General features: G+C 47.1%; 10 protein-coding genes and 3 pseudogenes across 10 annotated transcripts; 6 read left to right on the forward strand and 7 right to left on the reverse strand.

Moving 5' to 3' along the window:
* The first annotated feature begins 16 nt into the window (after positions 1-16).
* On the forward strand, positions 17-468 carry GL50803_00r40011 (28S rRNA; annotated as a pseudogene).
* A 1,202-nt stretch (positions 469-1,670) lies between these two features.
* Positions 1,671-2,435, forward strand: GL50803_0060627 (Transporter; annotated as a pseudogene; the record flags this gene model as incomplete).
* Positions 2,436-2,562: 127 nt separating this feature from the next.
* On the reverse strand, positions 2,563-5,970 carry GL50803_009865 (uncharacterized protein; the record flags this gene model as incomplete). The annotated part of the gene is made up of 1 exon (XM_001709620.1): positions 2,563-5,970. The coding sequence occupies one exon, from the start codon at positions 5,968-5,970 to the stop codon at positions 2,563-2,565; it is 3,408 nt and encodes a 1,135-aa protein (XP_001709672.1).
* A 99-nt stretch (positions 5,971-6,069) lies between these two features.
* GL50803_00114937 (Kinase, NEK) lies at positions 6,070-8,388 on the reverse strand (the record flags this gene model as incomplete). Its single annotated transcript, XM_001709622.1, has 1 exon — positions 6,070-8,388. The coding sequence occupies one exon, from the start codon at positions 8,386-8,388 to the stop codon at positions 6,070-6,072; it is 2,319 nt and encodes a 772-aa protein (XP_001709674.1).
* Positions 8,389-8,499: 111 nt separating this feature from the next.
* GL50803_0015530 (uncharacterized protein) lies at positions 8,500-9,129 on the forward strand (the record flags this gene model as incomplete). The annotated part of the gene is made up of 1 exon (XM_038045831.1): positions 8,500-9,129. The coding sequence occupies one exon, from the start codon at positions 8,500-8,502 to the stop codon at positions 9,127-9,129; it is 630 nt and encodes a 209-aa protein (XP_037901953.1).
* On the reverse strand, positions 9,126-10,106 carry GL50803_0015529 (uncharacterized protein; the record flags this gene model as incomplete). The annotated part of the gene is made up of 1 exon (XM_038045830.1): positions 9,126-10,106. The coding sequence occupies one exon, from the start codon at positions 10,104-10,106 to the stop codon at positions 9,126-9,128; it is 981 nt and encodes a 326-aa protein (XP_037901954.1).
* A 59-nt stretch (positions 10,107-10,165) lies between these two features.
* GL50803_0011925 (uncharacterized protein) lies at positions 10,166-10,864 on the reverse strand (the record flags this gene model as incomplete). Its single annotated transcript, XM_001709624.1, has 1 exon — positions 10,166-10,864. The coding sequence occupies one exon, from the start codon at positions 10,862-10,864 to the stop codon at positions 10,166-10,168; it is 699 nt and encodes a 232-aa protein (XP_001709676.1).
* A 444-nt stretch (positions 10,865-11,308) lies between these two features.
* On the forward strand, positions 11,309-13,129 carry GL50803_0017590 (uncharacterized protein; the record flags this gene model as incomplete). Its single annotated transcript, XM_001709625.2, has 1 exon — positions 11,309-13,129. One exon carries the CDS (start codon positions 11,309-11,311, stop codon positions 13,127-13,129), a length of 1,821 nt encoding a protein of 606 aa, XP_001709677.2.
* Positions 13,130-13,141: 12 nt separating this feature from the next.
* GL50803_0015531 (WD40 repeat protein) lies at positions 13,142-14,584 on the reverse strand (the record flags this gene model as incomplete). Its single annotated transcript, XM_001709626.2, has 1 exon — positions 13,142-14,584. One exon carries the CDS (start codon positions 14,582-14,584, stop codon positions 13,142-13,144), a length of 1,443 nt encoding a protein of 480 aa, XP_001709678.2.
* Positions 14,585-14,606: 22 nt separating this feature from the next.
* Positions 14,607-16,481, forward strand: GL50803_0032571 (uncharacterized protein; the record flags this gene model as incomplete). The annotated part of the gene is made up of 1 exon (XM_001709627.2): positions 14,607-16,481. One exon carries the CDS (start codon positions 14,607-14,609, stop codon positions 16,479-16,481), a length of 1,875 nt encoding a protein of 624 aa, XP_001709679.2.
* Positions 16,482-16,489: 8 nt separating this feature from the next.
* GL50803_0011930 (MIZ/SP-RING zinc finger domain-containing protein) lies at positions 16,490-18,436 on the reverse strand (the record flags this gene model as incomplete). Its single annotated transcript, XM_001709628.1, has 1 exon — positions 16,490-18,436. The coding sequence occupies one exon, from the start codon at positions 18,434-18,436 to the stop codon at positions 16,490-16,492; it is 1,947 nt and encodes a 648-aa protein (XP_001709680.1).
* Positions 18,437-18,612: 176 nt separating this feature from the next.
* On the reverse strand, positions 18,613-19,128 carry GL50803_0015532 (Putative cyclin; annotated as a pseudogene; the record flags this gene model as incomplete).
* A 151-nt stretch (positions 19,129-19,279) lies between these two features.
* Positions 19,280-23,170, forward strand: GL50803_0011932 (uncharacterized protein; the record flags this gene model as incomplete). Its single annotated transcript, XM_038045695.1, has 1 exon — positions 19,280-23,170. One exon carries the CDS (start codon positions 19,280-19,282, stop codon positions 23,168-23,170), a length of 3,891 nt encoding a protein of 1,296 aa, XP_037901955.1.
* Between the last annotated feature and the right edge of the window lie 1,327 nt (positions 23,171-24,497).

Here is a 24,497-nt window from a genome sequence, read left to right on the forward strand (position 1 = left end):
TCTCACAGCCCCACCACGCAGCAGGACTCCGGGGCCAGCAGCCTCTAGCGCGAGAGCGAACGCGGCTCAGGGAAGTCGGCAAGCCGGCTCCGTAACCTCGGGAAAAGGAGTGGCTCTGACGGCGCGCCGGGTCAGAACTGGAACGGACGCGGGGATCCCGACTGTTTACTAGAAACACAGCGTCGCGAGGGCCGCACCCGGCGCTGGCGCGACGTGATTTCTGCCCAGTGCCACGACCGTCACTGTGAAGCGATCCGCCGAAGCCCTGGTAAACGGCGGGAGTAACTATGACTCTCTTAAGGTAGCCAAATGCCTCGTCGGGCAATTTCCGACGTGCATGAATGGACCAACGAGGATCCCACTGTCCCGAGCCGCGCCTCCGCGAGCCTCCAGCCTCGGGAACGGGCGAGGGCCGGCCAGCGGGGCAAGAAGACCCTTTTGAGCTTGACTCCAGCCCGGGCCTGTGGGACGCACCTGCAGAGCGCAGGGCGGGGCGCGCCGAGAAACTGCTTTGCTGGTGTGTGTGGCAGACAGACAGGGAGCGCGGAAAGAGAAGAGTGAGGTCGTGCAGGAAGGTCCGAGGGGCCGCCGGAGGACACGTGCACGCCCACGGCCGGGTCTTCCTCGTGCAGAGGGACGCCCGTGTGTGCCGCACAGCACCGCTGGGAGGCCGTCGGGGGAGACCGCTGCGGAGAGGGCAGCAGAGCAGCCAGGAGGCCCCAGAGGCGGTGCAGGGTGGCTGTGTCACCCTGCCAGAGGGTGGAGGCAGGGGGCACACGGGGGAGGGGCGCAGAGAGGGCGCGGAGGGGCGCGTGGACGGAGCCCTGCAGGGGACACGGGGGCAGCCACCGAGGATCCCTCGAGCACTCCGGTCTCTCCTGTGGCCTCCTGCTCCCCCGTGCCCCCGCTGTAGCCAGGCGCGCACCCCGCACCCGGGACAGCCACCTGAAAGAGCTGTGTACACCGGGACAGAGAGGGTGACCAAGGAGAGTCAAGCAGTCCTGTCATGAGGGTGCACCGGTAGGCCCTTGTCCAGCACACATCATACGATATTCGGAGGTCATGAAGTGCGTATTCGGTGCGTCTATCAGACGTCAATACGGCTGGATTAGCCGTCCTATTGCCAGGTTGTGCCGCCTCGAGTTAGCAGAGAGCTATGCTCCACCCTCTGCAGGCTGCTCTCTCAGTCGCGGCTCAGCCCTTGTCCCGGAATTCCGATACCATTCAGGCTCTGCCTCGTCCGCCCGCTGCACTGTAGAGTAGGAGCGCAGGCCTCGGTCCACACTTCAGTGTTACCCATTCCCATAGTGCAATCCGTCACATTAGAAGATCAAGGATGTTTTAGCTTAGTCTTTGCAACCATCTATGAAGAGTGCTTCGCAAAGGAAAGAACATGACAAAACTTTATTGGGACTTTGTCCAGCACTCTTCTAAGCCTAGAATCCGCATTGCCAACGACTAGGGAAGTATCGAATGTTCTAGGAAACCGCTTGGAAGCACAGCCCACGATATGTTGCCCTGCAAGAGCCTTTCCCTTTAACTCGGCGCATTCAGCCATGCACTCCCACCTCTATAGAATTCCGAGACGTCTGCTTTTCCTACAAGACGGGCTGCGATATTCTACATGGCTTGACCCTGTTTGTTCATCCCGGTCAGAAGGTTGCTATCGTGGGAGGTCTGGGATCGGCAAGTCCACGATCATCAACCTCTTGACGCGGCTATACACCACACCCCAGCCTCAGGACACTTCGTCGCCCGGAATCTATCTCAATGGCAGGGCTATAGGGTCCATTCCACGCGAGGAGCTGCGGCGGCTTATAACAGTCGTCCCGCAGGATAACATACTCATCAGGGGCTCTGCCACGGACAACATCGCCTATGGACAGCCCCGCAAGCTCCTGGGCTCCCACGCAGAAAAGGAGCAGAGGCGCTACATCCGAGAAGTCATTCGGCTATGCTACGAGGCTTCCCGTGTTGCTACTGCTGAAGAGCTCCTGGGAGACGCACCGTACAGTGGAACCCTGCAGGGCCTTTCTGGGGGACAACGCCAACGGGTAGGAATTGCCAGAGCTGTCGCACGTGGAGGCAGCGTTCTTGTGCTCGACGAGGCGACGTCGGCACTCGACGAAGAGACAGAGAAGCGGGTCCTCCAACAGCTATTCCGCTCACTGGACCCCAACCAGAGCGTCGTCATTATCAGTCACAGACTCTCCACTCTCCGGTATGTCGACCTGATTTATGTCCTAGATAATCCAGATGGCAGTGGAGCGCGCGTGGTAGAGTCAGGCTCGTACGACTGGTTCGTTGCCGAAAGCCAATATCTGAAGGATGCAGGCCAGGATATCTCTGACCTTGTGAGTAACTGTGGCTGTAGCAGCGCAGGTGTTACCCCAGGCTTCTCCCATGCAACTCTTGATGCAAAGGGGGATCCGTAGAAACAAAGCACGCCTGGTGGCAAAGACAAATAAGACCAACCAAAACCGCCGAATCAGCAGTCAGTGAATACCTTATAAAGTCACCTCCTAGTAGTGCTAATTTACTAACCACAAAGTCTGCTGCCGCTTAAGCTTCCAGAAGCCGTTTGAATTTCAATTGTAAGGTTTGACTAACAAGCTCAAGAGTGCTTTGAATCTCAGAAACTTCATTACATGACTCTAGCATCTCCCTGTTGGAGAAGACCTTGAACAAAAAGTTGAAGATTAACACGAAGCTAATATAATTTGTTTCCTTCAAGAGTGGCAGAACATCACACGTACAATACTTCAAGTATGAAACCATGCGCTCTCGGACGCCCAACCACATAGAGGAGCAGTCGATGAGTTTGTTCTGTACCAACTTATTCTTGATTCTAGAAACGGCCACCAGAACATTATGTAAGCATCCAACTGAGAAGATTTGATTTATAAGAGGAGTGAATTCAATAGACCCCGGATTAACTATCGTTTCAGTTGCTTCTTTGTGAAGAGCAGCCGCCACTCTTTGATTTAGAGAAGAGTATGTCACGCCAGAGAGAGCAATACTTTTAGGCTTCCGTATATCAAGCACCAACTCATCAATTTCACTGAAAACACTATACAGTAGAAACTCTAGGTAACACTCTGTGGCTGTGTTAAGAACCAAAAAGGTCGACTGACAAGCTCTGAAAAATGCACCAGATTCATCAAACGAATATAGATTTGCATAGTCTGCAGGCTTGTTTTCTGCTGAAAAACAATTTCTAGCAAAAGCATAGGACTGGCGTGTCTTGTGCAAAGAGAAATCTACAAGCTGCGACGTGTCTAGCTCTGAGCGAATCTCCATGATAGCGTCTGCAGAATAGTATGAGCTAGCGGTTTCAATGGAATATTGTAGCTCGTCAAGAAGCGAAACCCCTAGGAATAACTGGCCTAGAAGAGACGCGCTGGCGGAAAGCTCTATATTGATATCAAACTTCGATGCTAGAAGAGGGAGAAGATTTCTTTGGACAATAAAACTATCAGTAATGAGCTGCTGAAGAGAAGCTTCTATACTTTGAGCCGTATGCTGGGCAAATAGCTTTCTATAAAAAGACTTATCAAGTGCCTCAAAGTTCAACGAGTGAAGCGAATTGTTAGACTGATTAGGCTGCTGTGCATCGGAAAGTACACCTATCCGAGTCTTGCCCAGCTCAAAACTGGAGGTCTTCGACTGGTATTCGTTCAGTAGATGGAGGCTAAAGATAGCCCCACCCATATATCCCTGGATTATAGTCAAAAAGGCCCTTATCAGATCTTCCACGGTTGAGCTTTTCATTCTGGACACAAAGAGCGTAGCATGTTCCAAAAGAGATAGAATCGCGAGTATGCACAGCGAAATGGACTGTTCAGATATATGGTTATTAGAGGCACGTTGATCCCATTGCTTTATTATAGCTCCAGTATAAATGGAATAGACATGCCTAAGAATTCCATAATCATATGCTAAGTAGGCTGCATCATTGCGTACAGTTGTTGCTAAGGGAATAAATGCATTGCCTTTAATGTCTGAGGCTACATCTGCTGAGAAAGACTGTCCTTTAGCCATTTTTAGAGTAGGAGAAAGACTCATCATCTGGGGGGTCTGCTCGGGAGAATCTACAGAGCATACTGGAAGCGTACCCTCACGAAGAATTGTCGACGGATTGACGACTGAACATGTCCCGATAGATCTAGCAACAGATTGCGCAGTGAATAGATAGGACTTCAATACAGATGCCTCTAGGCTAGAGATAAATTGAAAAGCTCCTTTGCTGATTCTCGAATACCCTGCTCCCAGTGTACCGAGAACATCTAGAAGATGATATCCAGCATTTAGCGCATCAAGGCAAATGGAATTGAAGATTATTATGTCTGTTCTGCGTGTAGTAACAAATTGAGCAATCTGCTTCAGAAGCAGATTGACGATGTATGCTACAATGCCTTGGGTCAGTCCGGGGATTGTTCGGACAAGAAATCCCAATCCATCGATGAAATACCGCATTGTTGCAAAATAAAAGTCGACGGGCTTTTGAAGCTTGCTTGCTAGTAAGGTTGAGATGGGTGAGCTCATATGAAGCAATTGCAAAATAAGACTAGAGAATGAAGAGTCCCCAATTTGCTCGAATAATGGAAGCTCCTTTGCAAATGGAATCTGGATCTGCTTCTGATCTAAGATCGGTCCAATATAACACATGTTCTGGGTACGGATGAGCTCTTTTGGCCTTAGTCCGACGTACAGTAAAAAATCGGACCAACAATATATATTCTGCTGTGTCCCACCTGGCGAGACAAGAGAACTAGAGAGTTGTTTCGGTATCGGGCTTGGCTCGCTAGAGATTAGGCCTGACTTAATAGCGGAAATGGAAGATCCTGCATTCGATAGGGGAGACATTGGAGGGCGCTGTGGAGAGTCAAGAGTCGATTGAGCAGAGTCTGGTGGTGAACGGAGGGTAGGCTCTACGTCATCAAGAGTGCACTCAATGCATATGTAATTAAGGGAAAAAACAAACACAATCTGGTTGTAGATAATAAGAAGGATGAGACGCAGTATTTCCTCGCTCAAAAGACCGGCCATTCCTGTAAAGGAAATACGTTGCACCAAGCCATACCTTACGTCCCAAGGTAGCGCAGTTGTCAGAGACAGAGAAAAGGGAAAGACATCAGAGACAATCGCGTCACTAAAGACATCCTTAAAGTTTCCGGAGAATGTATAACCATAGCTACATAGCTTTCCAAAGGTGCTTAAAGAAATCTTTGGATCAAACGCTATTTCTTCCGTAACTATAAATTTGTAGAGTAAGGTCTCGAATCGTGGAGCAAAGTCCATTAGCTTCTTATTCAGGATTTGAGAGTTTTCTGGAACGAGCTTCGTCGCAACTGCGTTTTGACCAAAGATCGAAGATATGTTGGAGTCTTCTAGCTTCTTTATATCTATCCGTGTCAAGAACATATTTAGATTTTCTCCAAGAATAGCATTCTGTTGTCCCAATTGAGTCAATACCGTTGAGAGAAGTTCTACCTTGCTAGCTGCCTTCATATCGAGATAGAAGTACTTATTCTTGAGGGAGATGAGATATTGCAAGTACATCCTCAAGTCCTCTTGGTTAGCAGAAGCGATATAATCAACCAGGGATATGCAGCTCGCCATTTCGTCTGATAGTTTAAAGAAATCGGCGTGCTGCATAGCCTGATCGTACTTGAGTTGAAGCTGGTCTCTAGCCTTGCAGCGCGCAATCACATCCGAAAAAACTCCCATTGACTTTTCCGTGAGAGCACTAAACTTCTCGCTATGAAAGTCGATGGACTTCGTAAGAGATATCATTCTGTTAATGCACGTGAGGAGAGAGGAGAAGTCAACGAATTTCTCCTGAACATCTCGGGCTGCCTCTTCTGCGTTGCCTCGCTTCTTCTGCTTCAGTTGGTTAAGCTGGTCGTTCACACTATCTCTGGACCCATCACATCCCAGTGCCTTCAGCTTCTGAACGACTGGATCCATAGAAAGGGCCTGTTTTTAATTTGTTCAAGACTGCAGGAACAAAGTACTTTATTCACTAGGCTAGATATGACATAGACATCAGTTACCAGATGGTAGTGCCTAGTTTGCTTCCATTGCCTTAAGCGTCTCATCTGGAAGACCGGTGAATATCTGAACTTCGGGTTCCTTGATATTCTTGAGACTTTTCTGATGAAGCATGGTCTTTTTAAACTTCCCTATTTCTTCAGCGTGTCCTGGTACGTTTTTGAAGGAGGATGCGCTCGAAGCGTGTGAGTGAGCAACAGGGGTAACCTTCCTTTGCTCATGCGTAGCATCTGCCTCTAGGGAAGACTTTCCATCTAGTTTTGCTGCTCGCCGTGCGTCCCGCTGATATTGGGAGACATCAGAACCAGTGTTTCGTGCCACCCTTATTCGTGCATCATGTGCCGCCTTTTCCCTGGCAATTGCCTCTGCATTCAGACCTCCATGAAGAGCATCTCCACATTTTCCTGCCCCAGCCGCTAAGCCCAGGGCCTGACCATTGTTACTGTTGCCACTGCTGCCGATAGCTGCAGGCTTTGATTGACTCCCAGAGCTGGCGGCCGTTGGTCTCTGCTCGCTTAAGATAGCAGCCACCTTAGCGGCAGCTGAGTTTGATTCTACTTTCTTGAGAGAGGGATTAGTCTTCCGCTTCTGGCGGGTATCTTCTTGTCTATCACGGTGGTTGTTGCTGGAAGTCGCATATTGTTCCTTATATTCGCGACCGCGACTTACGTGCGACCGTTGATTAACTGATGGAGCTGGAGCAGGTATACCACTGTTTAAAACATCAGTTAAAGGCGGCTGAAGGATTTGCTTTGCCCCGTCAGTTGTATCGTATTCGTGGTCCTGGCCAGGCTCAGAAGAGCGAGACTCTATGCGTGAATGGCCTCGAGAGGAGTGGCGAGAAAGACTATCTAGACCTATCTTGTAAACCCCGTCGTGGAAGTCAATGAACACAAACTGAGTAAGTAATGAGCGTGATATCTTTCGCATAACACGAACGTTAGGGTCCCTCTTATCTTCTCTTGCATTGGTGCTTACGCTCCTACTCTCAGGATTACTAAATAACTCACTGGGAGAACGAGGCCGTCGCAACCCCTTCCGCTCTTCAAATTCCTTCTGAAGTCTCATGCCGACGCCAGCTCCAATCAATCCTACCTCTGCCAGTGATGAGGCTGGTCGCGGTGCACTCCTCCCCCTCTCCCGCTCCAACTCAGACATGGCTGTAATGGATGCTAGAGACGACTTTGTGCTGTCAGAGCGACGAAGAGACTTGGTCGGAAGCCGCGGCTCAGAGACACTTCGTGTCGGTGTGCCGACATTGTTCATAGCTAAAGTGAGAACAGATTCACGATCCCTGCTGCCTTTCTCATTGATGGTAATGCGATCTCTGGATGCACCACTACGCTGCTTTTCAGCGTCTCCCCACCTAATAGTGTTGCCACCAGTAGCGCCAGCAAACATATGTGGCGGTGAGCGCACAAAGCTAGCTACATTCAATAACCCCTTAAGGATGTCATCACAGCTAGGACGCTTATTGGGAAGCTTTGATAAGGTTCGTTCTAAAATCGCTGTCAACACAACAGAGTGCTCGTGCTCATGGTATTGTTTAATTATGTTACGACTATCGGTAAAAGACTCGTATTTCTGAATCTTATTCATTATAGCGAAAAAGTTGCCACCAGAAAAAAGCGGATTGAAAGTTAATATTTCGTAAAGAACACACCCTAACGACCAGATGTCTATCTTGTTGTCATATCCCTCCTCATTGAAAACCTCTGGCGCCATGGTCTGAATGGTGCCAATTGCTGTATGATCCATGTTGACGAGTTTGGGATCGATGTGCTTGCATGTGCCAAAATCCGCTAGTTTGACCATCATAATTTGGCTCAAGGGGTCCCTGGGAGACTTCAGCATCACTAGAATATTCTTTGCGGAGATATCCCTATGGATGAGGTTGAACGCATGGAGATATGCAACCCCTGAGACTATTTGTACAAATAAACTAAAGGCCTCCTCTATGCGAAAATATGCTCCCTTTTCTTTACGGTGCATTATAATTTGATCTAATGAACTATCAGCAAGATCCATCACTATGATCATGGTATCCGACCCATTGCCGAGACCCATATCGTTAGGGGCATGCATAAAGGACTCTCTGAACTTGATGATATAATTGTTCTTGAAAGTAGAATGTAGCTCCACCTCTTTGGCCGCGTGCTTCTTCTCTTTAGCTGTGTATTGCTCATAGAAGATTTCCTTTATACAAACCTTTTCAGTGCTTCCTTCTAGATTTGCGCTCCAGCACCGAGCGTATGTCCCCGACCCAATGTCTTCAATTAAACGATATGTCTTTCCAGTGTTGGGAGAGGTGATGGCACATCCCGCCTCAAGCATTTTAAATTTTCCGTCAAAATAAAGTTACTACACGGTCCATTGCCAAGGACACAAGGAGCCTTGCAGCCACACAGGATCTAGATCTTGGTAACTAACCTGTAGTACTATAACATGGCCATAAAGAATCCTTTGCCATACTACACTGCAGTTTTCACAGTACTGAAATTGGTCAAAGATGAGAAGCACCTTTACAGTCTCAGACTTCATGCCAACTCAGTCGGTTTACTCTGCTTAGGCCCGGACCATCCTCTTCTGTCTCTCCCCGATGACTGGGTCATCACCAAGGCTAGCTATTCTGATGGTGCGCACCAAGCCTTGGTTACAATGTCTGGCAGACGGAAGAAGGGGGCGGGGGTTCTCTTTCCACCGGCCCCGCTATTGACAGTTACCCTCGCTCGTGTTCGCAGCCCTGATAGCAGCGATGATGTCACCCCTAACACCCTGTCGGTGGTAATTTACTTGCCAATACGATTGAAGTTGATCGAGATCAATGATTCTTTGGAACGCTTCCCTTGGCTACTGAAGACTTGCTACACTAATCGCGGATTCCTGGCCATCGGGCTATTGCGATACGACTATGCCCAGGCATTGGCAGCGACCCTGCCGATTCAAAGCTACAGGTTAATTGATTATGAAAATCTACCACCAGAGGAGAAGGAAAGGGCTCCTACAGAGGAGCAGAGTGCTGCTACTGCCAGGGCGGTCATGATTAAGCTAGACCCATGTCCGCTAGCTACCTAGGCTACCAGAGTTACCGTTTTCCCAGGAGACTTTATGTTCATCCCAGTTACAGAGACAGGGTTAAACATTACACGTGGGGGCTCTTGAGTACTAGATAAATTAAAGTACTGACGGAAGTATACACCACAAGCAAATGTACTCCACGGTCCCCACAGCTCTATCGCGTTATTGTCAGCTGCCGTCGCATGTTTTGCCACAACAATAATTTTAGAACCTTCTGAGTCATGGTCGTTGCAAAGATACAGTGTAAATGGCGGCAGAGAAGTGCGAGACTCTACAACCAATATCTTCCTTTGTGTATTGTCCTGTGCGGTAATGCGACTCATCCCGTACAATCTGTGGTATGGTCCTGTGCACGGTATAGTAAGGGCTCTTGCTATTCTTTCTTCGTTCTCAACCTTCTTTTTCCACGATAACGATAGTTCTCTCATTACTTTGCTCTGCAATGGATTGGCACTACATAAAGATGAATGCAGTCCAATACGTGATGACTCCCCGGCTTTCAAGTCGGACAATTGTAAGTCAGAATCTTCTTCTGCTTTTTCAGGGCACCCAGTCACGGCCTTCCTTCTCATATGGGCGGAGGATAATGAAGAGCTTTGTAAATCAAAGCAGTCAGAGGGCTCCTCACCTTGCATCTCATCCTTTTTAGTGAGGAAACCGCACGACTGGTGACCATGATCACTGTTCGAGCTTGGAGACGATGTTAGCGCACATAACTGAATGGGATCCTGTGTGCATACAGATCCTGAAAACAGCTCACTTTGACTCCTATCTGTACTTAAATCAGAGCATGTGTGTGATTGCGGAGTAGATGTGATACTGTAGACATCTGGGTGGTGGCGCCCCTTTTGAATCGTAGGATTCGAGATAGACGAAATAGACGTTTCGTTGGGGTCACGAGGAGGCCTGGCGGCTCCAGTACAGCCAGACCTAGTCGATAAATCACTTGTCACACTCTTTATGTCATCAGACATCACTACAGGGAAATACCCTGGCAGAAAAGTCAAGTTTAGTATACCTACCCTACAGTACACTACATTCTATTTCGGGCTGCAAACTGCGCCTCCAGCCTAAGAGCACGCTGGTACTGTTCAGCCAATTCAACCTTTGCTAGTTCAAGCTCCCGGATTTCTCCTTGCACATCTTGAAGCTTAATGCGCAGGTCCTCGAGAGCCCGCCTTGTCTTCTCGCCATTATTACTTATGATCTCTCTCCTACGTTCATCTAGCGTAGCAATTTCTCTCTTAAGTCTCTCCTCTTCAGAGACCCACTGTGCTTTGAAGAATTGTGCTCTCTGCTCCATTTCTGCCGTTCGTGCTTGTGCGCCTGCAAGCTTTTGGAGAATTAGCGATCTTCGCCTCTCTAACGAGGCTTTTATTCCCTCAGTTGCCTTATCATATTCGTCCTTAGCCTTCTCGTGAGCCTCTTGGACCGCAGCCATTAGCTTTTCCGTCACGGACGCTTCCTGCTGCGCAGTAGAGATGGCATCTGCAAGTCTTGTCTGCTTTTCTCGCAGGCGCACCTTCGCCGTATGCTGATCTTTGTCAAGTGCTTCTCTTTCCTTAAGAAGGTCTCCCTCTAACTTGGCTCGCAAGTCTAGCTCAGCATCTGTCATCTCCCCTTCCCACTGGGCTTGCCGTTCTCGTCTCCACATCTCAAAGCTCCATGTTATGATGTTTTGTATAGCTGTGCGCCGCAGGTTAAACTCTTCGATTTCATTGAGATCTGCCATTATAAACGGTTTACGAAACCCTAAATTTTAGATCCACGACCTTCTATTTCAATTACTTATCGTAGATCAGGGTCCATTCGCTGGGGAATGCTGTCCGTGACGTGGATAATGTTGGTATTGAAGACCTAGACCAGTGAGCAGCCACGGCTCACTATCGCCTGTGGTCATCACCTTGCAGTAAATAGAAAACATACTTCTTGTTTCGAAGTGGTAGACAACCATGTCCTTAGTGCAGAGCCTTAGTTAATCGGGGTAGTTAAAAGTACATACTTTTACTGTTTACTGTTAAAGTAATATTACTTATTTTAACAAGTGTTGTGATCAGTAATATTACTCCGCTCTACCTTATCACGCTCAGGGTAGTAGTCTCTAGCTATGGTGCTGCAACTAATGTTTTGCGTTCTGGGCAAACACTTTTCAATCAAAAAAAAGTGTTCAAAAAAAATGGCGGATGGCATAGAAGATCTCCCAGAGATCAAGTTCTCTCGGATGCATCAAGAGGAAGTACCGCCTATTTATCCAGGTGCAGACTACTTGCTTTCTGGCCACCCTATTAGTTCTACTCAGTCTGTGCATTTTGTGCCTCCGGGGCTTATTCCTATCAATGGCCAGTCTGGTCTCGATCCCTCGCCTATTCATCAAGCTGTGCCGTACTACTCCCCCTCTCACGCACATGCTCTGTCTCCTGTGACGGGCTCGTTGACTAGTAGTACTGCAGCGCTGGCCACTGCACCCCTTGATGGCTCTATGCCGTCTAGCGTCGGTTTAGACTTCCCGCCTCCAGATATGGCGCATCGCCCTGCTTGCACAGCAACTCCAGTGTCGTCAGTGACCTCTGGCGTGTCTCCTCCACACAACCTCTCCTTAAACCCTAACCCGGTCACTGTTCCTATGTCGATACCCGTACAGATGGCACCCGTTGCTTCCTCTCCATCGCTACTATGTGCCATGCAGTATCCTACTCAGCATCAGTATCCTAGCAGTTTTCCGTCCCTAGCCCATGGTAACCCTGGCCATCCATACTACTTCTCCTGTCCTCCATTCCCCTACTCGGCAGGCTCCTTGCACAGTCAGCCACCCGTACATTCGCACTCTCCCGTTGCAGGGCCAGTTCCGTTCTACTTTACACCTCATACTGCACCTCAGCTGGCTTATTCACAACCAGTACTCTCTACTCAGACTTTTGCACCACTTACAGTACCCCCTGTACCCGTCCCCAGTGGTGGACAGAGCTCTTTGACAGCCGTAGCTGCAACCACAGCGGCAACTACAATAGCTGTTCGTAGGACCGGTGGCAAGGACCGTCCATCTATCTTCCAAGAGCGAGCGAGGGTAAGCGTATCTACGAGACGGGGTGAACCCCCTGAGGTGTCCTCCAAGGACGCTGCTGAGGCAAAGAAAGCCGAACTGATGCAAGCAGGCCCACGGGCTGCAATAGCATATATGAGGGAAAATGAAAAGCACATAGAGGTGCTTATGATGTCTCCTTGTGGAAATCATCTGCTCCAGGCCCTCGTTAAGCTTTCTCCAGATGTTGTAGGGTCCATTATACTCAACAGTACAACATATAATGAGGACATCTTCAGGATGATTATTAAGGGGAAATGTAGCTGCTGGGTTTTACAGGCTATATTTAGTTGTGGATACGTTCACGACAAGACTTTTGAGGATTTACTGATCAAGCATCACGAGGAGATTGCAAAAAGTGAGTATGGAAACTTTGTCCTTCAAAGGGCTATAGAGTGCCCACAGTTTCAGTTTTTTGATACTTTGTCCGAACATCTCCTGCTAAGCTTTCAATCTATATGCGGCTGTAAGTACGGTTCTCACGTGGCAGAGTGTCTCATCAAGACCCTTTCTGCAAGATCTAAGCTTGATGCCGCTGCATACTGGCTGTTCACTCAACCATATTTTTATGGCCTAATAATTGACCAGCACGGATGCTTTGTAGTAGAGAAGATAGCAGAGGTTGCAACAGGAGAAGTGAAGACATGCTGCTTACGTATTGTTAAGTATGTGATTAGTCTTTTCGCCCCCGGCAGCCAGCCTCACGAAGCGGCAGAGCTATTGGGTATTACTCAGCAGATTACCCCTAATCTAGTTGAAAACATCAATAGTATTCTTTATTCTGTTAAATTGAGATGTAGAACCATCAATAAATCCTTTGAGTCCATGGTTCCAATGTCTCAAAAAGATCTTCATGCATTTCTTAAGGACCGCAATATTTCGGTAGTAGGTCCTATGGGCTGCTCGGACGCTATGTAAATGCAATGTCTCTTAGTCATCCTCCACATCTTTTTCGTCATCGTCCACTGTGAGCTTGTGCTGCTTGCGGGAGGGAACATCCAGACGTATGTTAAAGACATCCTGGATGGGTGTGGCAAGAGACCAGCCAAATGGCTGTAATATATATGCAGTCGAGTTAGAGCTTCCAACGGCCAAACTGAGGGAGTCCTCCCCAGTGCACCAAGCAAGAGAGAACACGGAAAACTCAACTGGCTCCACATGCAGCACCGTTAATGAGTCCGCTACATATGCGCACAAGGCTATTCCAGGAATCTCTGGGCCACCGACTGCAATAAGACCCTTGACTGCGGGATGCACTGAGAGGCCCGTTAACGGCGCCTTGCCAGGAGAGAGGTCGATGGATACAGCATATTCTGCTAGGGGGAAAATAGATCCCACAACTGCTGACTGAGGATCTTTTTTAATATCCAACACAAGTAGTTCGCCCATTTCGGTAGTGCAGCACAGCAAGTCTTCTGTTAACCAATCTAATTGCTCCGGATCTGCCTTCAGAACGGTAAGGATCTTAGGGGCCGGAGAGGGATCCATCACAGATATCACAGCAACCTTCCGATCTCCAATACAGGTAGATGCCAGTAGGCCTGGACAAAATGGATTGAAAAGTACACAGGAAACAGGCCCGCCACTATGTACATTAGAGAATGTAGCAATGCATTTGGCTGTGTTAAGATCCCAAAGCTTGATTGTCTCGTCTGCAGAGCCTGAGGCAAGTATGTTACGATGCAAAGATGACCATGAAAGCGTGAGCACATGATCTTTGTGGGAGCCCGGTAGAGGGACCTGCTTAGTTCGTTTGTTCTTTAAGTAATGATTGTACGGTGCTGACTTCTTTGGCTTTAGACCCACCTCTTGGAAGCCACCCAATGTAAGCACTGGTGAAATGGTATCAAGAGTGTCTAAATCCCATATTTCAATCTCTGTGGAGCAAGTTGATACTGCACAATAGTTGCCAGAGGCACCGTTTCCAAGCGGAGAAAAGTCTAGATATACGGTACAAAGGGGGATAGAGGTGATGAGTATATTGTGGTGGAAAAAGAAATCGTCCGTTTGTCCATTATAAACAAGACAGTCAACAAACCCTAGCTCTGCAGAGCGCGCGCATATAAGCATATTGTCACTATTAACTAGTTGGAATTGGTCTCGCTGCTCCTCATCGTCATCATCTACGATATTCTCTGGAGCGTGTGCCCCCTCCTGAATAGCAGGGGCTTCCCTCTGAGGTTCTTCAGGGCACCCTTCTGGCTGCTCTTCATCTGACTGGGAATCGTATTCCTCTGGCTCATCCGGCACCACTCCTGCCTTTAGTTCCTCCATAAGCGCTCGCGCCGCCTTCTCGTCAGCTTCTGTTGGCTGATACTTAAGTGGATTGTGCAGCAAGCGCCCACGCGGCACCCATGCCATGGAGGAAAACATTTTAATTGTAATCCAGAAGCCGATGGAGCATACTTCTATCGATGAGGTACGCGCATCAATGAAAGCGTTCATTGAGTCCGCAGATGGAAGGACACCCTCCAGGGATGATGCCCTTGTCTGGTGTGGTGCCGTGGGGAGCAACGATTCGACCTCAGATGATGTTACCCTGCTTCTCCAAGTAATACGGAAAATGTACTCCTCTGTAACTGCTTCAGAGCAGACTACTCAACTTTCTGAACCCTTTCTGCTTGGCTTTCCTCAGGCAGCTGTGTCGATTATTTACGAAAGATTTCCGAAACACGACGCTCTGATGGCAGAGCTTATTACTGTCCTTAATGTGACAGCCACGTCTGTTGCTTCTCTTACCATATGTTTAACTACATCACTGGAGGCGTTACTCCTAAACTTAGTTCTATCTAATGTTGACTTTATTGACACAATTGCAGGAACGGTTGTCATGCTAGATCTTCTCGACTTGCTAGCTAAGCTATCACACGTGGAGACTGCGCGAAAGAGAGTCTTTTCTGACTCACGATTTACTCGCTTTATAAACTATGTCTCAGCTTCTATTATTGAGGAGATATCGACAACAAATACATTCGTAGATCTGCTCTTTGAAGAGCAATCCAAAGATCCCCAAGACTCCCGTGATTTGGCTGATTTCCAATCTGTGTTTCTGCACAACACAGATGCACAATACAAGCTTCTGACATATCAACGCTTGTGTGGATGTGCATATGTCGTTTCTCTTTCTTCTGATAAAGTTGCAAATATAATTGCTAGTACACGCATCCCGGCGCTTTCTTTTGAACTGGTGAGCAAGATTATAGAGATATCTTCGCTTGGCGTCATGCAAGTCAGCAAAGAATTGGCAGGGCCTTTGCACTCACTGAATAAAACGCTGGCTGGAGCGCTTGCAGTTGTAATTTCATTGCTTCGTTCCAAGCACAATCTGAAGGTCATGAGGCACTATGATTTTCTCCCTCTCGTGGTCGAACTATTGAGACTTTATAGCCATGATGAGCACGAGTCGATCATATCTAATGAAATCTGTTCGTTTTCATGTATGTTGCTATCGTCGCTTTCTGCTTTTTCCAAGCAATTTGCAGAAAGAATGTACCAGATGCATGTTCTTTCATTACTAGTGGACGTCATTTCAATCTGTGTTATAGATGAACTGGTGGTCGTTTTCCGCTCTGCTATGTCCTCTCTTGTTGATCTTTCCAACACACTTCGGGGGACATTTGGATTCTCCAGAATGAAGCCTTTGATCGAGGATCTGCAAGCACATACAGTTCCTCCGTGTACCGATATCACTGATTTAGTTAATAAGTTAGTAGATTCCTTCAGTCACTACGTTGATGATGATGAATCTGTTCTCTATTTTGCTGAGTTTGTGCAACTATATACCTCCGGATCTGTAGCCTATGACTTTGTTCGCCATGCTATGCTTGCAGCCAATGTCTCGCAGCTTCTACTCGATTCTTGTTCATCTGACAAGCTAGTCATTGCGGTAAAAACACGGTGCATGCACGCCCTTGCCAAGTTACTCCGCGTAAAGACTCCAAGTGCAGATGAACTCTTGGTGCTGATCCCGAAGGTTCTCTCGTTTACGCCCACTTTCATGAAGACATGCGTTAAAAAGGCGGAGGACCCATATACAGATCTGACCAATGAGCACAGGTCTTCTATTCCCATGCGCAACCTCCCGTATGAGTATCGCAAATGTGTATCTGCTTGCAAAGAAGTCCTTGAAGTTCTTGGGCATGCTGAGGGAAGGAATAAGATTAAGTATACAATGTATAGCATGTTATTCACCGGCACCGTCTTCATGATCGTCTACGTGATTGTCCTGCTCTTTCCTAACACGTTCAAGCGCCCATATTTTGACCAGTAGATGGAACCCTACTCGTCCGCCCAATCCGAGAGGATACTACTTTCGCTTTTTTCTACTTTTGCTTTTGGAAAGACAGGCATTTGTGTCACAGAGTCAATAGGTATCTTTCTATCTGAGCATCCAGAAATTTTCAAGTAATTAAGAATCGAGTATTGATATGCATCAATGTACATTGTACTCAAGCCGATTGTTTCTGCACATATTGGACAATTCCACTTGTCTGTTTCACAAGCATAAGTAACAAACGTCTCCAGATCAAAGCAAGCCGGGTGCTTACAGGTGCATCCTCGCACTGGGATCCTGATTCTGGCTCTGCTTATCGGGTCTTCCAAGCTGACGTATTCTCTTGACATATTTGTGGCTTGTTCTTCTGATACTGTGCCTTTGAGGAACTGCTCCTCTGATAGTCCCTGTGCTTGGCTGATGCCTCTGATTAACTGAAGCTCTATACTGATGAAGAGTCTGTTTATTTTGGTGAATTCAACCTGTGGATGCCGTTGTTTAACTAAGCTTATGAACTTCTCTGGGGTGTACTGCTCAGTGGCAATCCGTGAGTAAAACTCTTCAGGATTGTCAACAGTGGCGTAGAGATCGTCAATGTCATTGAATGAGATGTCGTCGAGAGCGCAGCCGTCAATTAGGCGGAGGTATAAGTAAGCCTTAGTAAATGCAGCAGAGTATTTGATGATGGTGGCGTAGGGGAGACTATTGGTTAGATGCAGTCTGTAGATAGATTGATCGCAAAATAGTTTAGAACTATCTCTTGACTTGAACTCGTTGCAAATCCCTTGAGAGCTCAGACCGCGGCGTTTCTCAGCCACGAAGCAGATGGAGTTTAAATTAAGGGTGTTCTTATTTTGGTGAGTAAAAAAGTGGCAAACCATTGGAATCGTCCTGAGGTTACTGACTCTTATTTCTTCTGTTGCTGCAAGTAGCATTGGAGGAGTGTCCAGAACCATATTGATGACTCGTGCAATCCAACAGAAAATCGCAGGATGTGTATGTGCATCCCGAATGAGCATCTCCGTCAACGAAAGGAAAACTGTGTCTGGAGCATTGACAAGCGTCCTACCATCCACTTCGATGGGCTGCTTATACGTATATATGGCCCGTTGTGTTTCGGGAATGAATCCAATCTTAATCATCAGGCATTCTATAGGAAGAATGTGCCTTGCAGTATCCAATGTCTTCGCTAAGCAGAAGAATGTCTCGTGATCATCTAGCTGTAGTTCTATACTGCGAGTAAGGGCTTGTTTGAGGAGACGTCGAGCATGTTTGAGATCATATTGATTGAAGTTAACAGAATGCTGTTTGGAAAATATGGAATAGAGTGTTGGAGATAGAAGCCTCTTTATCAGTTGAGGGCCAACCACGAGGATAAGAGGGGAAGCAGACTTGAGTGGGCTAGAGGATAAAATAGCGCGTACATTTAGGCACGGATGAAATAACAATTTAGAGGTTTTAGCTGAATATTTATTGTTTCGTGTTATCAAGTAGAGTATTTGATTATTAAAAGTTTGTGTTTCGTCGTAGATATACTTATAGTATGGACTGACGGTTATAGTTATTGGAAGGCCTATGGCATTCAGGTCTGCCAAAAGCTGCGATAAAATGCTTTGAAACAGCATCAGGCGACAAGAGCAGAGCACCAGTTTGTTGGGTAGAGTGTTGTAGAGTATGTGGTACACCTTCAGTGCTTCACTAAACTTCTTCTGCTGATTCCATAGCCTGTGGAAGCGGTGTGTTGTCAGCAGCTCTATCCAATCTATAAACTGTGGATAGCACTCCTTTGGGATGTCCTCAGGGGCACCTGCAGTAATCACCTTTACATAGTGTGTGAGGAACTGCTGCCACTTAGTTATGTCTGGGGTTGACTCTGGTGAAGCCCAGATGTTACACCTTATATCCTTGTCAATGGTGTATAGGTCTAATATGGTATTGAACTTGGCGCTCATTTATTTTTACCGACACTGTTTACTGCTGATGACGGCTACATAACATTCCTAATCACAACGGGCAAATCAGTGGGAAGGACGTCGCAATACTTTGCATCTGCGGTATCGATGAATGCCGCCATATCTAGCAGCTTGAGAGATACTTTCCCAAGGCTAAGCTCTGGGACATTTAAATTAGCATTTTTAATAGCAAGATAAAGGAAGTGATAGAACTTTTTGCTTTTTAATGTCAGATTGTTTTTCATGGCACCCATTAAAGCAAGTTCGTATTGCATGATATTTTGCGCCGACACTCCCGTATTTGCTACTGCACATGCATCACCGAGATGTAGCATGCTCTCACCATACATCTTACACCCCAGAGCCAAGGAGGCTATCATCGGCCCGAGGGTGTAGTAGGTCGTCTCAGAAAATAACTTATACGCCAGCATCCGTTCATAGTACATCAGGGCGGCAATTAGAATAACACGCTCTTCTTTGCAAGACGCGATCAGGAGACGAAGACGCTTTACAAGGCTGTCATCGGTGAGGAGGTGTGAGCGCTGGTACTTCACCTTCAGAAGGACGTCCAGAATGCAAACGAAGAAATTCTGAAACTCCCTTTCTGACATCCTGTCAATGAGCTGAAGAAAATCATAGTGTGAGATGGCATCACTGTGCGCATCGTCATCAAGAAAGGAGAGGTATGACATTTTTAAAATGCCGCGCACGATGAGCTTTATAAGCTGAGCCAATCAACAGATGAACCATCTTGATGCATGTAAACATTTTGGCACAATTTTGCCGCTAGACTGCACGTAAAATCCTCAGCCAAAATTCCCAAAAAGGCCACGACGTAAATTAATGACACATGCGTGCACGTCATGGTCACATGCATTGGACCTTGCGGCTCAGAAATTCGACGTAGTGTCCTGGGGTCGTGAGTTGGACAGAGGAAAACCGACGGGCACCTTACGGCTATCCACTTCGTGCCTCAAGGACAGACACATAAGAGCAATCATTTATGCCATTGAACTGGGCTATGAGCATATCACTGAGCTATCAGTACATTTCTGTAGTGACTATTCTACAGATAAGGGTACAGAGCGGCAGGATCCATTTTCTTCCGAAGGTTGTCACTCAACGTATCTGCAGTGGCTTGGTATGACCACCAGTCTTTCACGCCCTGATTCTGAAAAGAAATCTGTCTACGACAGGCTCTCTGCAGGCACCAGTCTTTCGAGTCGTGACAACTACCCCAAAGATACAACTAAGGGCGTTGATGAGCGAGCGCTGGACATGACAGTTGAGAGCAAGAAGCGGCTGCAAAGCATGGCGACATTGTTTCGGTTGTTAATTAGGTACTGTCCTCTCATGCAGCATCTGAAGCTGATCTCTTTTTACGGCATTTGCCCAGGGTTTCTGAGCAAGTCAACAATAACTAGTTTATTCAGTGCAATGGCACGGAACTCTGGGATGTATAAACAGCTAGACGGAATAATAGTCAGAAACTGTCCTCTGGGCGATGATATGTTGAAATCGGCAATTCTCAACCTTTCTACGGCACTATCTATCAGGCTGCTTGTTTTACACACCTGTGGCCTGACAGATGAGTTGGCTGGCGTCCTCGGGGCAATACTTACTGCACACAAGAATGCAAGAGATAACAGGTTATGGGAGCTATGTTTAAGGAAATATGGGCCAACACTAAGGGAATCTGGCAATTCTGCAGTCCGAGAAGGTCACTTTACGTTTGCACAGTTGCAGAAGATCAGATGTATGCACGAGCTAAAAGGATTAACATATCTTGACTTAGGGTATAATAGCTTTGGAAATGAACTATGCACAGAGCTTCTAGACAGTTTGAAGGACGACACTTATGTTCATTCTATCAGCCTAGATGGAAACAAGGGTGTGAAGCTCTCCACATCTATTATGATACCTACATATGACAATGGAGACTTAGACTATATCTATGATAACCTCATTACCATAGTGAAGAACAACGAGGACAATTCTGCGGAGAATTTTCATTGTAGTCACGATGCAGAGTTCAAGAACAAGAATTTGCCTATTCGAATGGCAGAGCGCATTTCAGAGATAGAGAATGGGGACTCTCGTGCATGTACCGCGCGGTCGAGAGCCGAGCAGATAGTGCTCCAATCTATCTGTCCTGACTACGAGCCCTCCACCAAATCTAACGTAATTTCATATCTAGCCTCATATGCACGTAGCACAGACGACCTGAAAACTTTGATGACTCTTAAAGCACACCCTCTTGTGCAATTGCTGTTACAGAACACCACTATACTACACCTGTTACTGGACAGCTCCACAACCCCGACGCTGTTAAGGTTTGTTCATAGTCGTTTATCAGCAAACCGGAAACTGGCGAATAAGCATCTACTAGAGAATGCTGATAAAGTTCTAACACATGAGCGGGATCTTGAGGAGGCTGTAGAAGAGCTGCGCGAGCAGGAAAATCTCCAAGGCATGATTAAAAAGCTCAAACTAGCTGCAGACCCAATCAATTTTCTTGCAGCTGAAAAACCTGTTGCTTTAGAATACGATAATTTAACACCTAGGCGCCGCAGCCGTCGAGGGAAGTCTATCTCACGGATAATAAACACAAAGCACAAACTTAAAGACCTAGAACAGCTTGATAATGATATTTCAGGACAGACCACCCCACCACTTGACAAAGATGTGTATCCTCTCTGCTCGTCTCGAGAAAAAGCATCTAACTACACCCAGTCACGTCCGCAAAGTGCTAGTAAAGTACAGCAAGCTAAGACTACACGGCGCACAGCCAAGCGACCCATTTCCGCTGAAGCACAGGCGACTCAGCGCCTCAAGGAAAATCAAAAAGAGAATATATATTACTCTAACGCATCTTCTGGCTTTTCTAACTATTCTAAAGGACCACTTCCATTTGATGTTGCAAGGAAGCCTCGTCAGCGTGCGTTATCTGCCGGGAAAAATGCTTGTAAAGAAGACTCAGATGATGTGCCTGCATTCAGAAGAAACAAGCCCGATCCATTTGCCAGTAGGCAGACACAGCAACGATCTGTATCACAGGGCAAGGTAGGCAATACCACCAAGAATGCAATAGCTTTTACACCTGGGAAGGAGACAGGACGTTCCCTGAAAAAGCAAATCAGCGTGGAAAAACTGACCTCAACCAAGCAGAATGTAGCGATTCCGCGACAGACACGCCCCAATCAACAGCAGACTCATCGTCCAGCCACATCTACACGGTGGGAATCTCCTGTTTTATCCCGACATAACGACCATGCGTCGGTGAGTAGTGATGATGAGGCAAGGTACAGCGTTATTCACTCTCCGCGGAGACCTATTTCAACAAGCAAAAGTACGTCCCTGGTTCGTCTAAGCCAGGGAATTCCATCGACTGAACCTCTGCGCACATCTCCACACACAAAGAAGAAGACTTCTCGACAAGAGCTACCTGTTTATGCCCCGGTTGACGCATCTGCTCTTTCAGAAATAGAACCCGTACGATCAAGCAATAGCCCGATCAACAAACCGGATAACCACGGGAGTGGTATAGAGCAATCCGATGTTAACGATATTGCCCTTAATCGCAACACTGAAGGCTCGCGTGATTCGTTTAGTAAGGCACTGCACGATAATATAGACACGATACGACTGGAGCACTACGCTCCCCCCGTTCTCACTGAACCATCGTCTGTATATATAACTCAGGAAGACAAAAATAAGTTATATATACGGCTACTACAAGACATGGCGTCTTCTCAACAAGCTAGCAGTGAGTATGATGATACCAGTGCAGAGCTGCGTGAGCTTTCGGCCAAAGCACAAAGCATAATAAAAAATTCTCGTTTGAGAAAAGAAGATACACCTAGCGTTCCGAAATACAACTTCTACTCCCACAAGAGGGAGGGTGGTGAGGTCGATGAGCTTCATATAGATGAATTATCAAACACAGCGGCATCCGGACTTTCGCAATCTCGATCTAGACGACTAGATTCCGCAGACATTGAACTTAAAGAAATAGACCAGTTATTGACAAAAGCGCAGAGCATGGGTGAAGAACTGGATAGATCATATAAAAGAATTAATAGCTTGTACATGGAGACTATGCAAGACGTTTATGGTTCTACTACAAAGAAGGTCAAAGAGAATGGTAGCGCTCATTTAGACCAAGTGGAGCCTAAGCAAGTGGATATGCAAGTAGTAGACCAACTGCTGGTGAACAATAGCCCGTCTCGTCCGACCCAGTATCAACCTAAGAACCTGGCAGAAAAGCTAGCTCTCAGTAAAATGTCAGCATCTGGGACATCGAAGTGGTCCGCATATTCAACGGCTACTCTCACCAATGATGAACTCTTAAGGAGTGTAGATAGCATTATCGGGGACCACCCCACTTCACACGAATCGCGGTATCAAAACGGCTCATCCGATGTGTCTAGGACGACTGACCTAGATATTAGTAGCATGAAAGAGAGCATTCGAACAAATGGCACCCCAATACTGGCTGCAAATATTGGCGACGAATCCTTTGAAAGTGTAATCGGGCTTTTGTATACTGTCCTGATGTACTTTACAAGGTCGGATCGCAGCGAAGCCTTACGCGTTTATAAGCTTAACGAACCTCGAATTCTAGCATATATAGAAGAGATTTTGGTAAAGCTACGATGTAACGAACTTCATCTGAATGAGGTGTCTGGATGCCTTTACGAATTAGTTGCAACTCTTGTCAAAGACGTTCCCTAGCTCTTGCCAGCATACATTTCACAATGAAAAATGTACACTCTTGGCCTCTAATTTCAACAATTAGTCTATATAGTTTAAGAGTTCCTTTACTGATAGCTTCTTTAGGGAAACTATTCAAAGCTTTCCGGGATACTAGGTAGAGCGATATCAGGTGTCCCAAGGAGTTAAAGAGTGGATAAATCAGCTAATACGAAGCACCACTTATATCTGACCACCCTATCTCTGATTCTTGATAACCTAGCGCCTTAACTTCCTCTCAATGGATATGTTCTCAATTCTGTCGACTGGTTGATTCGCCATCATCGGTTATATTTTCTTTGACAAATAAGGACCCTGCTTAAGAGAAACACACTCATACTACTGACATAACACAGGAGGCTGTCTGCGACCTGTGCATTGTCCAGCATCGCTCGATGAGTGGTTTGCTCTCTGTGATAAAACGATTGCTGAGCCAGGGCAACTCAGCGTTTTGGAGTAATTGGAGTAACATTCCTGTACTGCAGATGCAAAGACTGGTGCGAAACAAAAGGGTGACGGTGTCGAAAACGCAAATGGTAGGAAGTTTTCTCTCGATTTTGAGCAATATTAACTGCTGTGTATAAGAAGGAAGATGTATGATTTAGCATTGCAGATTGCAGGAAGCAACTCAGTCGGGTAGTATTTAATTCTTGAGATAGAGCAGACTTGTAAACCAGGACTTTGTTCAAGCAAAGCCTCATGAGGATCCTCATCTTTCTTCTCTGTAAGGTACTTTCTTAGAGTGCGCCATCGAGGAGGACGTCCCGATCGACGGGGTGTGCGTGCCGGCTGGGAGTGCTGCAGGAAACACGTGCGACAAGGGCGTCTGCACGACATGTGGCAATGGCTACTTCTTCCACTACGGGTCGTGCTACAAGTTCGGAGGGTCCCCGGGCGCCAGCATTTGCTCTGACACTACTGATACTATTGGCTCTGTCTGTGGCTCTTGCGGATCGAAGTTCCTCAAGAACCTCAGTGCGAGCTCGTCTGCCACCTCCTGCCTCGCGTGCTACGGGCTGGACGGGACCCTCTTCTGCGAGCGCTGCCGGATGAACGTGCTCACGGACGCAGACGTGAAGCCCACCCTCTGCACACAGTGCAAAATAGGCTACGTGCCCGTGGATGGTCGTTGTGTGTCGACTTATTCCGCCTCAGCTGCACTCGCTGGATACTCAGATGTCAGCACAAGAGGGTTTCGCGAGCCAATATTGGTGGGCTCTGCTGGGACACTTGCAGCACCCTCACATGGATCCCTTTGTGTGTGTCTTCCACGACTATCCAGCTTGGGGATCAATGCAGTCTCTTATAG

This window comes from Giardia intestinalis, chromosome 4 (genome assembly GCF_000002435.2).
Source record: "Giardia intestinalis strain WB C6 chromosome 4, whole genome shotgun sequence".
Classification (NCBI taxonomy): Eukaryota; Fornicata; order Diplomonadida; family Hexamitidae; genus Giardia; species Giardia duodenalis.